At 38.4% G+C, this 16,762-nt stretch overlaps 2 protein-coding genes across 5 annotated transcripts in view; one reads left to right on the forward strand and one right to left on the reverse strand.

The window, feature by feature from the left end:
• The window catches only part of SRD5A3 (steroid 5 alpha-reductase 3), a 390,804-nt gene that overhangs the window by 9,278 nt on the left and 364,764 nt on the right, over positions 1-16,762 (reverse strand). The window lies entirely within an intron of this gene.
• AASDH (aminoadipate-semialdehyde dehydrogenase) lies at positions 109-16,737 on the forward strand. 4 transcript variants are annotated; one of them, XM_056490146.1, is made up of 14 exons: positions 109-164; positions 2,764-2,884; positions 3,567-3,907; positions 4,648-4,840; positions 5,440-5,681; positions 7,000-7,106; positions 7,561-7,733; positions 8,252-8,444; positions 8,959-9,077; positions 10,401-11,238; positions 12,325-12,488; positions 13,081-13,206; positions 14,452-14,583; positions 15,611-16,737. In XM_056490146.1, the coding sequence occupies exons 2-14, from the start codon at positions 2,834-2,836 to the stop codon at positions 16,007-16,009; spliced, it is 3,078 nt and encodes a 1,025-aa protein (XP_056346121.1). In that variant the 5' UTR covers positions 109-164; positions 2,764-2,833; the 3' UTR covers positions 16,010-16,737. The 4 variants fall into 4 exon arrangements, with proteins under 4 accessions (XP_056346121.1, XP_056346123.1, XP_056346120.1 ...); XM_056490148.1 differs by lacking the exon at positions 109-164 and adding an exon at positions 195-525; XM_056490145.1 differs by lacking the exon at positions 109-164 and adding an exon at positions 460-818.

Consider the following 16,762-nt stretch of genomic DNA (forward strand, 5'->3'; position numbering starts at 1 on the left):
CTCCCGGGCCGCTCCAAGGATCCCCCGCTCCCAGCACACGGAAGGGCAGAGCTCCCGCCCCACAGGCCGGACGTGACGCCCAAGGCGGTACCGGCGGCAGGAAGGGCCGTACCACCTTCTGGGCCGGAGGGGGACGGGCACACGGCGACGGACACGAGTGAACTGTGAGCGTGTGGGGAGGGAACCTGCCCTTCGCCCGAGCCATCTGCATTTGTTTTAGCCCCTTCCCCATGTCTGCCGGGGAGAGCGGAGAAGCCTTTGGCGCACTCGCTGTTCCTCTCTCCCTCTCTGCTTCCCTCAGGAAGCAATGGCGCAGGGCTCTGGCGGAGCAGGCGCTGCTCGTGGACACCCGAAGGGCGCGGCGGCCGCTGGCCAATGAGAGCGCGGCATTCCCGCGTCCCGCCAATCGGAGGCGCCGCCACTGCCGCTGGGGCGGGGCCAGTAGGGCACCGGGAGGTGCCGCGGGCGGGGATCCCCAGGAGCGCCGGGAGCCGCCGGGCCGAGCCCGTCCCGTGTGGAAACGGGGTAACCTGAATGAGGGGAGCGGGGCCACAGCCCGGATCCGTCCGGTCACCGGCACGGCGCGGTGTGCTGCTGCAGGAGCTGGTGGCCCGCGCCGCCGGCCGGCACCCGCACCGAGCCGCGGTCTGGGTGCACGAGTGCGCCGGGAGACCTCCGGCCTGCCGCACCTACAGCGCGGTGCTCCAGCTGGCCCGGGAGCTGACAGCTTTCCTTCAGAAGCACTGCGACCACCAAGGCAAATGCGAAATAGGCCTTTACTGCTATCCGGGAATAAACCTGCCGTCTTGGATCTTAGGGTAATGGTGTGAATGCTTGCACTCTGTGTTGGTTTTTTAAGGGTCATCTCTGTTAAAACAAATTTTCCAGTTTGTTTATGTAGTAATAGCATAGTAGTGCAGTGAAGGTGCTGGAGTCTTACATCATTTAGCGAAAAAGATGACAATATGACAATCTTTTGAAAAGCCATTGTTAAAATATTTCTAAATCTTAAGTCTTAAAGCTGTAAACTGTCTACAGCTGCATCCCTTCATTAAAAGTGATTTAGCATGTTTATAGAAATACAAAAAAATTAATGACTAGTATCCTTGTTCTGCTTGTATAAAACTGGAAGTGATCTGACAAAAAAATTCTATGGAGAAAAGGACTTTGCAGGTTTTTTTATGTATTGTCTTCCTGGCAGAAAAGAAAAATAAAGATGCTCTGAATGCAAATTTCATGTTTTAAGCTAAGAACAAACATTCCATGTTTAAAGAACATACATTTAATGTTCCATTAGAAATATTATGGAAAGAAATAATGAGCTGTGTTTCACTAAAGTGATATTGATTAACTAATGGCTAACAAGTTTAAATGCTTGTGATCTCAACACTCATGGTAATCCAGGAATTTTTAAAGTCCTGCTTCTGCTGATGAATTCTAATGTTTGTATCTTTTATATAGGTAGCTTTTGTATTCCTAGCATTTATGATGGAATAGACAATCACAGGATCACAAGTGTGTTTTTTTCCAGCTGAGGAGTACAGCATCAATTATGCTTCGTGGGCATGTTCACACCACATATAAAATACACAGTGGCACCAGAAGAGGTACCACAGTGGACTATAAGGATTTCAGTGGAGTGAGCAAGCACTGTAATCATAAACCTCCCACAAGCACTGAGGAGCTTTCTCAGCACTCAGGCAATGCTTTTGGCCTCGTGCAGCAGGTTGCTGTGGGATGCTGTGCAGGCACAATCCCTGGAGGTGTGCAAAGCCTGACTGGACAAAGACCTGAGCTGGTCTGGTATCACAGCTGGCTCTGCCTGAGCAGGAGGTTGAGCTCAGTTTACTGAGGTCCCTTGCTGCCTGGTTTGTCCTGTATCCCAGTGGTATACTGGGTATACTAGTGGTATTACTGGTGGTCACAGGTTTCATTTGCTGTGTGAGGGGGATCTGCTGGGGCTCTGACTCTTACAGCTGTCATTTGATGCAAGCAGGCTTAGGTGCTTACTGGCACAAGTGGCTGTAGGAACATGGGGGATGCTGCCGTTCCCACCTCTCCGTTCAGGACTCACTGCAGTGACAAAGCACTTGCACAGAGAGGAGATATAATAAATAAATTGTCCGTACGGTACAGAACCCAACAGCAGAGCAAACGTGAGGGTTTTTGGGGTCGGTTCGTACTTCAGTCGCCGCTTACCGCGTTGTTTCTCGGGGCGGTAGCGAGTTCCAGCGCTGGTGGTTATCCCGGAGCGCCGCTGCGGGGCCGGGAGCGGGAGCGCAGGCACTGGGAGCGCCGCCTGCCTTGCGGGAAAGAATCCCAGTGCAGGAAAGAATCCCAGTGCCGGCTTAGATTTCCTTACGTTCTTTGCACTCGTGGGAAGGTGTTTTCGGCGTGCAGGCTTTGGGTGCTTTTTAGAATACGTTTATACGTGTTGTACGTGCATTCTGTTTCTAGTCAATACTAGAAGGTTTTAAAAACGTGATGCTGTTGATGTCAATTGCCTTTTGTAATCACTGACTTGCTTGGCTTGAAATAATAACGAATGTTTTCATCTGGCTTTAATCTTTTCCTTTGCTGTAGAAGACTAAAAGGCAACACTGATTGCCCTCCCACTTTGTTACCAACAAGATCTTTCAAAGTCATGTTATAACAACATTTTCTAGCTCAGGCAACTATAAAAGTATAAAAGAAATTTTAGCTAAATCAAAAAGGATTTTCTTGGGTTTTTTTAAATTGTTTAAAATATTTTTGTTTTATTAGAATCCTTCAAGTTCCAGCTGCCTATTCACCTATTGATCCAGATGCACCACCAACCATATCCACATACTTCATGAAGAAAAGCAATCTTCAGTATATTCTTGTTGAGAATGACAAAGTAAATGTAAGTGTTCAAGCTTATCTAGGAAGCCTTAAAGGGCAATTTCAATGTGTGTAGATTGAATTCTGTTTTAATAGGCTTGGATGGAGTGCTTTTGTTTTTTCATGGTTAAAGGTTGTCTTTCTTATTCAGAAAAGAACATTTTTTAAATCATAAGTACAAAATGCTTCTCTCTTCTTCAAAATAATTGCCTTCTTTCCTGTTACACTGCTGCTCAGGCAACTTGTTGGGCACTGATATTGAAAGACTTTTCTAGACTTGTTTCTTTGTATGTCAATCCTAAGAGTTGGAAATCTGCAGTAGTTAAAAAAGCTCCTGCATTTAATACTTGAATTTCTCTTTGTCTAACTCATCCCAAATCTTGTACCTACACTCATTGCAAAGGAAATAGACAAGTTGCAATTCAGATTCCTTGGTCTTCTGCAGCATCCTTTTGTATATTTTCCCTTTCTTTTTTTCCATTGCTCAGATAACTGTTTATATTGCATTTATGAAGTCTATGTTCATTCATATTTAATTTATAGAAGTACATGAGCTTATAACTGTCTGATGTGTGTCATCCAAAAATAGAGGTATGAAAAATCACAGCTTGTTTGTATGAAATGCTGTTTTCTATTTCATTGCAGTAGAACAACAACAGTGCCTCCTGAGTTCCACTGTTTGAATTGTTCATTTCCTCTTGCAGAAATTCCGGATGTCCCATGCTGGTTATTTTACCCACAATTCGTCCGCCATAGAACATATTGGTTTAACTCTCTTCCAAATGAGCTCAAGCAGCACTGATTTCATTTCAGAAGTAGACAATATAAAAAGTAAATGTGAACCTTCCAAAGCTGTGGATAACTCACAGTCAGGATATACTGTTTGCCCAGAGCAAACCGAAGTAAAATCATCAGAAGCAGGATACATGGACGCTGGCCAGAAAGGCACTTTAGCGTATGTCTTGCATACATCAGGAACTACAGGAATCCCCAAAATAGTCAGAGTGCCTCATAAATGTATAGTGCCTAATATTCAGCATCTTAAGTAAGTGTGGTTTTCAGTTTTCCTTTCAAATGCTTTTAAAGATTTGATGCTTTCATATACATAGAGTTTTTGTTGACACTGTTTCACTTCTTCCTCCTTATCCACCTTTGCAGTTTTTTTGCTTTTATTTCCAAGTAGAATCATACAACATTTTGTTTCTCTATCAGTATTACACTTAAATGGTGCATTGCCTTCCTTTTTGAGGGCTGTGCTTCAAATCGTACACTTTTGCTTTAAGTTTTGCACTCTCATCTGGCTTGTGGCTTAAAAGAAATAGACAACAAAATTAATCATTTGTTTACAGTTGTATTTACTGTGTTCTGTAGTTCTTAAGTCATAATTCCTTTTTAGGCTACAAGGTTTCTTTCTGTTTCATTTAATATTAAAACAAATCTGTTATGGAAAGTACAATATATTTTCTTTCTTCTCTCTTCCTTTCTTCTTATTTGCTTTTTCTTTCTTTATATTTTTCCTTTTTTAATGAGCATCTCTTATTTGAAATATGCCTCTCAGTGAATTCTATTGATGTGTAATATAGTGGGTATCTTCATAAAACACATCATTAGTGAAATCAGCAGTTACAGTCTGGGAGCTCTTGCTCAAATTGCCTGTCTACATATTCAGAGCCCTTTAGATCTGAGCTTTGCTGATGCATTTCTTTCATGCTTTCATTCTTGTAGTTGAGAAGGGTTTTTTGACTGTGTGCATCAGATTTGCAAATCCTAGCTTTCTTATTTTAGGTCCATATTTGAGATCACGCAGGATGATGTGCTGTTCCTGGCTTCTCCTCTCACATTTGACCCGTCTGTGGTTGAATTGTTCATGGCTCTGACAAGTGGAGCCTCTATTCTTGTTGTACCCAACACCATTAAAATGATGCCTGTGGAGCTCTCTGCTGCTCTGTTTCACCACCACCACGTGACAGTGTTGCAGGTAGGCAAAATCTAAGTGTCTCCAGTGTCTTCTCCTCACCTTTGCAAATATGTACTACATTTTCATCAGCCTAGAATCTAATGCTAATAAGACAGGAATTTCTATTTATGTAAATCAAGGACAACCCAGAATCTGACATCCTAAGAATTTTTAGTGTTATGTAAAGTCTTTAAATGTTCTATCTGCAGATTATTCAGATGTTTAGGTTATATTTTTGCTGTAGCATTCTGGAATAAAGGGGGAAAAGGCTCAGACAATAATATGAAGAGAATATTGTGTCATTTTCTGTTTCCAAGTAATTAACATAAGAACTAATGTATATGCATTTGAGGTAAAGGTGAGACAAAAGGCAGCCCATAACAAACCTGAGTAAAGAAGAAGCTTTGCAGAAGAACATGGGTTGTTGCTGATAGTACTCATTAAAGGCCTTCTGAGCAACAAAATCTCACAAAACACCATTGTGATGGTTGATATGTAGATGTTTTAAAGCACAGCCATAATATAGGTATGCAGCAGATAGGTAGAGCAGGAAGAGAGGTACACATACACTGATAAAATGTAACAGGTCTTTCTCTTTTTTAAAAATATGTATCATTCAGGCAACACCAACGCTTCTCAGGAGGTTTGGAGCTCACATTATTAAATCAAGAGTTTTGTCTGCAAATACTTCACTTCGTGTCTTAGCCCTTGGTGGTGAAGCATTTCCTGTACTGAGTCTCTTGAAAAGTTGGAAGCACAAGGAAAACAAAACAAGTATTTTTAATCTCTATGGTATTACTGAAGTGTCAAGCTGGGCCACTTGCTACAAGATTCCTGAGGAGGTTTTTAGTGCAGATTTTAGGTAGGAAAATTCACCATTCTTAATGGCTTAGCATGTGAATTATGAAAATCACCAGAAATAGAACCTCAGTCTCCTGTTACCAGGGCTACTAAGTCCTCATGAGTGTTCATAATGGTAGGAGTCACATTTGGGTTTTATGTAGAAACTAAGTAAACTATTATCTCATGAGCCAGTACAGCCCCCCCCCTTCCCTATTTTGGTAGTGTGGATGACAGATATTTGTCCAAAGTGTCTCACTCAAGGTTTCATATAATTTTACTTAAACTTCAAGAAGTACTTTCTTTTTATCACTCTGTCATATTTCACTCTGTTTCTGACGTGTTTGGTTGTTTGACATTTTTTATTCATATTATTTTATAGAGTCATGAAAGGTACTTCCTGTTATCTCACTGTCTCATTTTCTCTCTGAAATGTGTGATTATTCCATGGCATAATAATTATACATGCAGTTTGAGTTAAGTGTGTCCTACAAAATGGGATGGTTTGCACAAATTATGTGATATATTAACCTGGTGCTTAAACCCTTGAAGACTAGAAATGGTGGATGGTCATGAAGTGTTACTAAATTCTCATGTAAAACTAATTTTCTCTGAGTTCAAACATAAAATGTAATACTTTAAAATAGAAATTGAGTTGGAATCCATGCCGAAGTTATTTTAAGTTGTTTTAAGTTTTGCTTTACTGAAGAAAATATATTATTCTATGCTCCCACTTTGAAATAGTTTCTATATTCAATAAATGAGGTCCTGCAACTGCTTGAAGAGGCTGGAGAATGAAGGTAAAAAAAGAGTTGGTCAGTAGTTCAAGAGAAGTCTATAACAGATGCATGACATTGAAATGACAGTTTCTTGTATTTCAGTCTTTCCTGAACTGAACATTTTCTAAATCTTTTTCTGAAGTTTTCTTAACTGTACTTATTAAAATAGAGTAAAAGCTCAAATTAGGCAGGGAAAAATGAGTTAGAAAGCAGTTTCACGTGCTTTAATTGGTTGACTTGATGGATGTTTCAGTCTGGGAAAGTTAACTGAAGTGCTTGGGGTTCTCTCAGGGTATTTCAGGGTCTATTCAGGCCTTATTTTCTGTAATTCCTTGGGGTTTTCTGGTATATATTAGTGATAGCCAAGCACACTGATGAGATTTTTAATTTTTAATAAATGGATATGTTTTTAAAGAAGAAGCATTTGCAGAAAGAAGTCCCAAGTATCTGCCTTTGCTCTAATGCCAGTCCTTTAAAAAACAACATGATACCTGGTTTCTTGGACAGTTGTTTTGTGTTCAGAAGACAAAGATTTCTACTGTTTCTCTCTAATATATTTAGAACAGATTTTCCTGTACCTTTGGGATCACCACTCCTTGGAACAAAACTTGAGGTCAGAGATGCCAATGGATCTGCAGTTCTTGAAGGCGAGGGACAAATATTTATAGGTTATTTTATGTTTCTAATTCTTCTAAGATACTGTTCTTAATTGATTGAGTTTTAATAATTTATTGATTCTTCTACTTGATATTTGCCTGTGATATACAGATTAATTAGCATTTTAAGTTCTGATTGGGCTGGGAATCTTCTGATAGAAATTACTTCAGCTGAGAATGTCAAAATGAAAGAAGGGAAAAAGAAATCAATATAATTAAGGCAGAGTCTGCAGATAAAATGATGGTAATTTCCTGTTCATCATTCCAACAACCTAAAATTCTATGTATTAGCTGAATTGACTGCATGGCCAAAATTGTACATTGCAGAAATTTGAACGTTGATAATAATATTTCAATATTTCTTATAATGCATAGTAAAGTTTAAGAGAATTTCATAAAACACTCTGTCATTTTCATTTACAGTTAGCTATTTAATATATATGACCACAATCTTTTTTTTGTGTAGGTGGTGAAGAACGAATCTGCTTTCTTGATGATGAAATAACTGTGCCACTGGGCACAATGAGAGAAACAGGGGATTTTGTAAGAGTGAAGAATGCAAAGTTGTTCTTCTTGGGTCGGAAAGACAATCAGATTAAACGTCATGGCAAACGTTTTAATATTGAATATCTGCAGCAGGTAAGTGCTCACATCCACAGAGTGGAGTATGCCACTATGAAAAGGCTGATTTAAGGAACACATTGTTATCATCAGAAATGGGTATTTGCTTGGTTTCAGATGATTTTAAGAGTCTCAAGGAATTTGGAGGATGTATTGTAAAAAATCTAGTCATGTAATTTAGAGAGGAGTTTATTCTGAGTTTTTGGGAATCTGTTTTATTGTGTAGTTTCTTCTAGGAGAATTGAGAACTGTATAAACATCTGAAAAGTACTGGGTATAGTGATTGTTCTACAAGATTGAGTGTCAGACTCCTGGATTATATCTCATTCATGGCATTTTGGCAAATAATACATATATCTCTGAGTTTGTTTTTATGTGAAGTGCAAGCTTCAGCTACAAAAAAAGGTATTTCATAGGATGTAGGAATGTGAGAAAAATACAGTTTTTAAAGATGTGCACTATTTGCATTTTTTTTGCTTCTTTTACTCTATTGATGAACTGCATTTCAAAGCAAGACTAATGTTTTTTAATTACAGGTTGCTGAAGATCTTTGCCAGGTAGAAGCTTGTGCAGTTACCTGGTATCAACAGGAAAAACTTATCCTGTTTGTTTTACCCAAAGATGATTTTGAAGAGGGAGAAACACTTAAGGAACTCCAGAAGCATCTACCAGCTTATGCAGTCCCTGATGAGATTGTAGTGATTAAAGCTTTACCTTTAACATCTCATGGTAAATGAAGCCATTTAGAAGCCTTGCCACTTGTTTTAATGGTATCCATTGCCTTTTAAAATTATTTTTTAATTGACCAAAGTCCAGTATCTGATTCATGCTTTTAGAACATGTACATTAGATAAGTGATACCTAACAGGAAATAATGGCCATGTATTATTATGTTTTCTTGATGATATTTTGTTGGGGAATCAAAGAATAGTGGAAAAATCAATTTAGTTTTAACACTGCACATTTCTTACCTCAGTTGCTCCTGTTGCAGTCTGCAACAGAACCCTGACTTATGCTGAGGAAAAGCCAGGCCTTGAAGGTGGGATTATGTGGGAGGGGAAAATTTTCAAAAGCCTTACTGGGCTTCTTGCAATTGACCAACTGTGTAAAAAAAAGGCAGATGCAATAGAGTATGAGTAAGGAAATACATACAAGAATACAATGACTATTTGGGCAGAGCAAGTTTTGAAAGTGCTGATACTAAGAGAGCAATGAAAAAAATCGTCCTTTATTTTCTACAAAGGCAAAGTTGATATATCTGAACTGAACAAGATTTACCAGAGCCATCTAAACTCCAGAAGGCGTGACAGTAAGCTGAGTGGCGCAGAGGAATTGTGGGAAAGATTGCTGTATTTATGGAAGGTAGTATTTTGAGCTGCCTTTTTATCTTTGCAAGTGGATCATTATACATGTGACAGGAATTAAACAGTTTTAAGAAGTATGACTAATGCAACCAGAACTTTCTAGCTGCCTATAGATTTAAGCAGTACAGTTCTTTTCTGTTCAGTTAATACTTAAATATAGCTGCTCTGCAGTGGCCAAGAGGGAGTAATTTATATTTCTCTATCAGATAAAACTGCAGGCTATGAGGTGTAAGCAATTAGCATGGAAAGAATGTAATCTGTCAGTAGCTTTTTGAATGCTGTTTCACATGCCAAAAGAAGGTATCACTAAAGAAAACAAGGAACTGGGATGTGGAAACTTTATAAAAAAATAACTGCTGTGTTAGTTGAGTTTCTTATTTCTCAAGATAATTATACATTGAAGAGTCCTTATTTTAAATAGATGGCACAGTTGCACAACTGCCTGGACTTCTTGGACTGCCTGTTTGCATTGTTTCTAAATTTCTGTGCTAACGACTTGTTTTTCAAGGGATTGAAATATGATGCCAAACAGTATTACTTTGTTTTTCAAATGTGGTGTTACAAGTTTTACCTGAAAGTGGGATTAGCTGTGGCCCAGGACTTGAACAAGTAAATGTAGAGTATTTATTTGTCTGTGCTGGTCCTTTTCACATTGATGATTATGAAGTGATAACCCAGGGGATTGGATGTGCTCTGGATCCATTATGGCCAGCAGAAGTTGGCCTCCAAAACCAAAGGGTATGGGCTTGACAGCCAGACTTAACACGGAAGTGCAATGAGAGGTGACACAGTTACTGCTGTAACTGTAGTTACAATGCCAAATGCAAAATCTTTCATGAACTGAAGGACTTATAACTTCAAAAGTAGGTAGGTAAGTAGGTTACTTAAATAATTCAGAAGAAAAAAGAACAGTTTATATAAGCTTTATTATTAAAATAAAACACCTAAACTGATATTGTCAAAAGGCGTGTTTTATCTGCAAAGTTGTCATTGACAAATGGTATTGAAAATGGCCAATCAATATATAATTCAATTCCCTTTAATTCCTTAGACTGCAGAATTGGAATTGAGCAAGACATTTTGTAGTAGAGAATTAGTATCTCCCTATTTCTCCATTCCTCCCTGGTTCTTGTTCTATCAGTCCCTCTGTTGGCACTAACATTTTTCAATGATTTTTTGCAGAGTAGTGAATTTTCTCACTTGTTGATTTTTAGCATAATTCCTAGGTGTTCAGGTGGATTCTACCCCACCTGAGGTTTTATGTGTGTGACATGATGTAACTCTTATGGACTAGTACCTCTCTTCCTCCTTTCTTCTCTAGTCTACCCTCGGTCTTCCGTGTGATTCCACTGGAATTTCTAAAGATGCAGTGTTTCTCTACAGTGGTGGAGACTCCCTCAAGGCCCTACGATTTTATGAAGAAATTGAGATGTTAGTAGGCAAAGCTGTGCCTGGACTCCTTGAAGTTATTCTCAGCCACTCAATTGAAGAGGTTTACAGACATATTCTTAAAATGCTGTTTCCAGATGAAGAGCAATTAATGAATCCTGACAATGTTGTGAAAAGAAAATTGAGAGGGAACAGTGGAGAGGAATTCCTTGGAAAATATATTAAACTGGCAGCTGAAAGAAATCTTGAGGTTGCTTCAGGATTCATTCCATTTATTGCACTGAATAGAGGAAATCATTTTTTCCCTAGGAATTTTACCAAGTCTTCTTTGCAGCCCAAAAATACAGTACAGGTAGTAGTGGAACCATTACAGCAGCCATCCTTTCTGCATTCCAAGACTTCAGGTGCAATGAAAAGCCATGTGCAAGGGTCTGAACTGGAAAACAGAATTTTAACACTTGAAGACAAGGCAAATAAAAATGACCATTCCTCTGTTCAGGAAATCCATGCAGAAGGTAGTCATTCATCAGTGGCAGAGGTGGCATTGTGCATGAGGTGGAAGTCAAACACGAGAAAATGTGTTGATGCATCACCACTGGTTATTATACCAGCTAAGGAAGAAGTATCTGCATCTGTGTATGTTGGCTCTCACTCCCATGCAATGCAGGCAATTGATCTAGAATTGGGAGAAATAAAATGGGAGAAGACCCTTGGAGATCGTATTGAATCTTCTGCCTGTGTATCCAAGTGTGGAAATTTCATTGTTGTTGGTATGTATTTTGTTTCAGCCTTCATTCTAAATTCCTTTTTCTGCTACATGCAAGATAAATGACAGAGAATTATATTTCTTATCTCTGGTTGTCCTCCATCCATCAACTTCCATATCTGCCTCAGAACTAATTTGTTGTAAAATAGAAACAGAAGTAATTTAAGTTTCATGATAACTAGCAATGGAGCTTATCTAACATAAACATTTGTGGTTTATTGAGTTCTTGTTTTTTAATAAGGAATAATCAATGGCTACAGTTTCTGTTTTAGTGATAGATTAAGGTGTGACATTTAAATTGTTGTTTTGGGGGGTTTTTTAAAGTTTTTGAAAGTATGGAAAGGTAATGCAGTCTTAAAATATCTTTGTAGATTGAGTTAGAAATTAGTACATGGTACCTCATATTATTTTCCATGGAGTTTAATTATCCCATTTGACTCTGCTTTTTGGAAATGTAAAGAACTTGTTTGGATATTTTTTGGTTTTGTCATATCTGTTGTCAGCAGAGTTGCCATTATTTATCTTAGTGTCATCTTTTTAGCTAGTACATCTACATCACTGGTTAGCACCTATGTCCAAGTGGATTGCAAATGCAATGTTGCCATCTTTTTGTTTGTATTTTGATTGCTGTTCACTCTTGATAATAAAATTGAATATTTCATTAACATGAAGGAGTTTCTATGATGACAGTTTGGTTTTCATTAGAAAACTTACAAACTTTATTGTTTTAACACCTTTGTTTTCAGAAACAAAACCTAGACAAAGAGTTAATTTAAAAAATTTGTATTCTTTCTTTTCAGCAACTTGTTATGTTTTCTAATATTGTTACTAAAAAAATTGATAGAAAGGTAGTGAAGTAAGTATATTCTAAATGTACTTTATAGAAAAAACACACAGAACTGTCATCTTTGACTGTAACAGCAAAACCTTTGAGCTAAAAACAAGAGAAGCTTTTGAAATTATTTTGAAACTCTGCCTTATGAATAATCTTGCTTCTTTCCAGCAGTGATGCAACTAACAGCAGAAGTCACACCATAAATGCAAATAATCATTATTCTTTTTTTCCCCCGTCATGTTTTATTCCACATAGGTTGTTATGATGGCTTAGTGTATGTGCTTCAAAGCAGAGATGGAGAAATACACTGGACTTTTGCCACAGAAGACACTGTGAAAAGCTCTGCAGTTGTAGACCCTTCCAGTGGACTGGTCTACATTGGATCACATGACCAACATGTGTATGCTTTGGATATTTATGTAAGAACACTGACTAACTTTTACATGTAGAACAATAAATATCCAATTTAGACTCCATTTATAGTGCACCAGAGGAAGCTCCACTGGTGTTATTGTACTTAGGAGTCCACAGTCACACTTTTGAAAGTTAGGCCTGTAGTAAGGGAGGTCAGGATTATGTGACAATAAACAGTTTTAATGGTGCTCTCAGTTGTGGTTCTTGTGTTACTAGTCCTGGTTGATACCAAATCTTAAGTTTCTTAGTTACTAAATTCTCCATGGGTGTTTCAGAACAGGCTGCCTAGCTAGAAATTTAACTGTGGTTTTCTGGTGGGGAAAGAATCTTACATTCTAAACAAGAAGATGGAGGGAGATGGAAAATAAAAGGGGCAAGATGCTGCCTTTTCATTAGCTGTATTTATTATATTTACTGGAAGAGAAAGCCAATGAGACGTGTTGCTGTCATGACGTAGATCATCTTCACTTCTTAACTAGTATTTGCTGAGCAAACACAGTATTTGATAATGTTTGATATTCAGAGGTCTTTGTAAACACAATGAGCTCTAACTCCAATTGAAAAATTATTTATTACTATTTTTTCTTGTATTTCCAGAAAAAAGTGTGTATATGGAAGTTACATTGCGAAGGTGGAGCTGTGTTTTCATCTCCTTGTCTAAGTTCTTTTCCACATCATCTCTATGTTGCTACACTAGGAGGACTATTTCTGGCTGTTAACCCAGTATGTACCTTTGCTTACATGTCTTTCATCCTGATCTCAAGTTTAAATGAGACTAAATGTATTTCTGAAGTTAAGATTGCTGTTCTAATGAAAGGGAAGATGATCATATGTTACCATTAAATATTTTTTGACTTGAGGGTATTATAATGATATACAAGGTTACCATAATACTTCCCATACTTCATAAATCTGTCTGGTGATAAAGAGAACTGAAGTGACTTGCTTGAATTCACATGCTGACCATAGGCCACAGTTGCAGTCAGTTTCTTGTAACTCCCATATCAGTAAAACCAGTGAGTGAGAGAGAGCAAGTCTATAGATTTATTTCCTGCTCCCTCCTCCTTTGACAGTATGATTGGAAAAAAAATACACAGAAATCAGAAAAGAATGCAGAAAGAAGCCCCTTCATTCTTCTTACTGTTTTCCTCCCCATATTTAAGAGCTGTCCTTTTAATCTCAGTATGCAGTTCTGTTCTTTGCACTGGGGAAATGGCATTCTTGATAGATGTGGAGCAATTTCATGGTTTTCTGAGGCATTGTTAGCTTAAAGCTGGTCCTGCCTGATAAAAGGAACAGGGATTTGAAGCAGCTGTTAATGTTTTTCTACTCACACAACACAGGGCATCAATCCTAATCACCTTTACCTTCCACCCATTACAACTGTGCTCAGTAATAACCAGTCTACCATTAGAAAACCAGTGTGTGGTTTTGCAGCAAGGGTGCTTAAGAAAGATATTTTTTTATTCTGTAATCCACAGTAACAGTGGATTCTTTGTGGATCCCACCTACAAGTGAGTCTGCACCTTTCTATTTTTATGAATAATCCTAATTCATGGGGAATGTGCAGGATACAGTAGGAATGCATTGTGGCAGTCATAGTGAGTTGCAACATGTCCTAGAGTATCAGTATAACTTGATTCCAAGGTGTCTCTGCTTCATTGGGTTTTGTCACATACTGAGCAGCTGGGAATGAAACAGAAAACTGAATCTGGCATTTATTAGAACTACTGATAGTACACTACTAATTATCATTATTACTTTGCTTAGGTTGAGGAAGAAAATTAGTTTTTGATTACATTTTTGTTTTGTGTGGGTTTTGTTGGTGGTGGTGGTGGTTTGGTTTGGGGATTTGGCTTTTTTTTCCCACACTACAGGAGGGCTGGGTCAGGCAGTGATGGAAGGGCTATTTTGTGCTGTTTTTTACAGTTGTGTTAAGCATCAGATATTCCATGCTGCCACTTACAGGTGACGGGGACTAAGATTTGGAAAAGCAACCTTGGAAAACCACTCTTCTCCTCTCCTCACTGCAATGAGAACTGCGTCTGTGTTGGGTGTGTGGATGGAAACTTATACTGTTACACTCATTCTGGAGAAAAGGTAAAAGTGTTGGTTTTTTTATGTCCATCACAAACTCCTGAATAAATTTATTAGAACTGTGTTCTGAGGCTTAATAATTGACATATACCTTTTTGTGAACCAAATAGAAGTGCCTGTTGTTATAAAGTAGAAAAACTGTTTGCCTAGGGTAGTCCATACAGTTCATTGCAAAATCACAAGCTCAAGTTGCCTGATGCAGTAAGGGAATTTTTAATTTAGACCTTATACCCAAAGTAAATTGTCAGGTGTAGTGCCAGCAAATGGAATTATTTCATTTGAAGCTTTTCAATCATGTTTAAGGTATCTCTTCTGTAATATGTTGGTTATTCAGAAGTAAAGGTTTCTTAGAATTTTTATGCATTTATCAAAAAACTGCCAAATCATACTTCTGGTAAAATATGTGCCAGCCTTCACATTGAATTAAATGAGAGTATTTCTTTTTATCTCCTCAGAGATAAATGTAGTTTGTATCTGGTGTTAAAACAACTGACACCATTTATTTGTTTGCCTTAAATGCAGTATACATGGCTATTTTTGAGCCTTTTCTGATTATAAAATACGTAGTCCATCCGTGCACTGCTCTCTGCTTGCAGCAGTGTTGCAGAACTGATAACTCTCTTGAGGAGGGATCTGCACATTGTTAGCATAAGCAGAAGAAATATGTATTACAAAACAAATATCTGCCTTTCTGGCAAAGAATGGCATATTAACAGGATTCTTGATGTTCGTTACTAATTGTACAACAGCCCAAGAATATTCTTTTCCCAAACTGGCCATTTTTACCTTCTCACTGAAGGTAGTAACTCTTCCCTCTTCTACACCTATTTTATGAGACTTTTATTGCTTACTCTCTGTGTAAAACCTAACTTATGATTTGTCAAGAATTTACCAGCCCTCACTGAAATCTAATATACTTTTGAAATGAAATGGTCTTCTATCAACAGCAAGTCTATTAAAAAATCACAGTTGCAGTAAAACTGATAATGTAAAAAACCTTTGATAATGGATGGTTGTGTTCTTTCTGTAGGTTTGGCAATTTTCCACTAATGGGCCAGTGTTTTCATCTCCATGCCTCTCAAGTTTAACTAAGCAAGAAATATTTTTTGGCTCTCACGACTGCTTTATCTACTGCTGTAACATGGAGGGTAATTTACTGTGGAAATTTGAAGCCACTTCAAGTGTATATGGAACACCATTCATTTTCCAAAGTGATGACTTAAATAACAAAATTCTCTTGGCAGCAGTATCTACAGATGGCAAAGTGTGGATCCTGAATGCCAAGAGTGGAACAGCAGAAGGAGCAGATAAGCTCCCAGGCGAGGTTTTCTCTTCGCCCGTAGTATGGGGAACAAAGCTTGTTGTTGGCTGTAGAAATGATTATGTTTATTGTCTAGATCTGTATATAGCAGGAAAAAATAACAGCTAAGATGCTAGGCTGTTTCATTCTTATTGTTTATGTTTGTAAACTAGGAGATTACAGGTGCTCTCTACCCCTCTGCCTATTTTGCTGCAGGCAAGAGATGCTGCCTGCAGGCTCATCAGGTAGGATTTTGCATCAGGCAGGATCCTGTGGTGGAGGGAAGTTGGCTGCTCAGCCCCTTGCCAGAGAGGGGACAAAATGTGTAAGGTGCCATATTCCACACTTGGATAGCAGGTTGTCTCCAAGGGAGGAGTGTCTTGCTTTCTCTGAGTCCGTCCTCGCCTGTGCCTGGCTCTTCCTTGCACCAGACTAGTGTTCGTCTGTCTGTCAAGATTTCTGTGCCAGGCAGGCTAGCCCAAGTCCTTTTTTGAATCTAACTTTTAACTTGGTTTCTGGGGGCATAGCCTGAACTTCATATAACTGGAAGGAGCAACCTGTTTACTACAGTTTGTACAAACAGAGTAGTTAATCTTTTGTGAACCTAGGGCCATCATGGATTAATTAATCTAGCATAAATTTAGACTCCATTGAAGTCAGTAGGAGTTGCCTCTTGTATTATAAAGTGGAAATAACACTGTAAATATTTGTTAAATTTCAATGAAGGAACAGTATGAGTTCCAATCTGAAGTGTGCCCTGTTCAAATCAACCACTGTCAAATAATTTTTAAGATATTTTAAAGAATGCTGTTTACATTGTCTTCACAAGAACTGTTAATAAAAGGTTGTGTAAATTGGGTTTTGTGTTCTTTAACACCTTAG

The sequence above is a fragment of the Oenanthe melanoleuca genome, chromosome 4 (genome assembly GCF_029582105.1).
Source record: "Oenanthe melanoleuca isolate GR-GAL-2019-014 chromosome 4, OMel1.0, whole genome shotgun sequence".
In the NCBI taxonomy this organism is placed as follows: Eukaryota; Metazoa; Chordata; class Aves; order Passeriformes; family Muscicapidae; genus Oenanthe; species Oenanthe melanoleuca.

Excerpts from the sequence above, each read along its gene's own strand:
- AASDH (XM_056490145.1), top strand. The coding sequence starts at position 535 with ATGAGGGGAGCGGGGCCACAGCCCGGATCCGTCCGGTCACCGGCACGG. Across the intron at positions 7,734-8,251 it reads ATATTGAATATCTGCAGCAG|GTTGCTGAAGATCTTTGCCA; the intron begins GTAAGTGCTCAC and ends TTTTAATTACAG. Across the intron at positions 11,239-12,324 it reads TGGAAATTTCATTGTTGTTG|GTTGTTATGATGGCTTAGTG; the intron begins GTATGTATTTTG and ends TATTCCACATAG.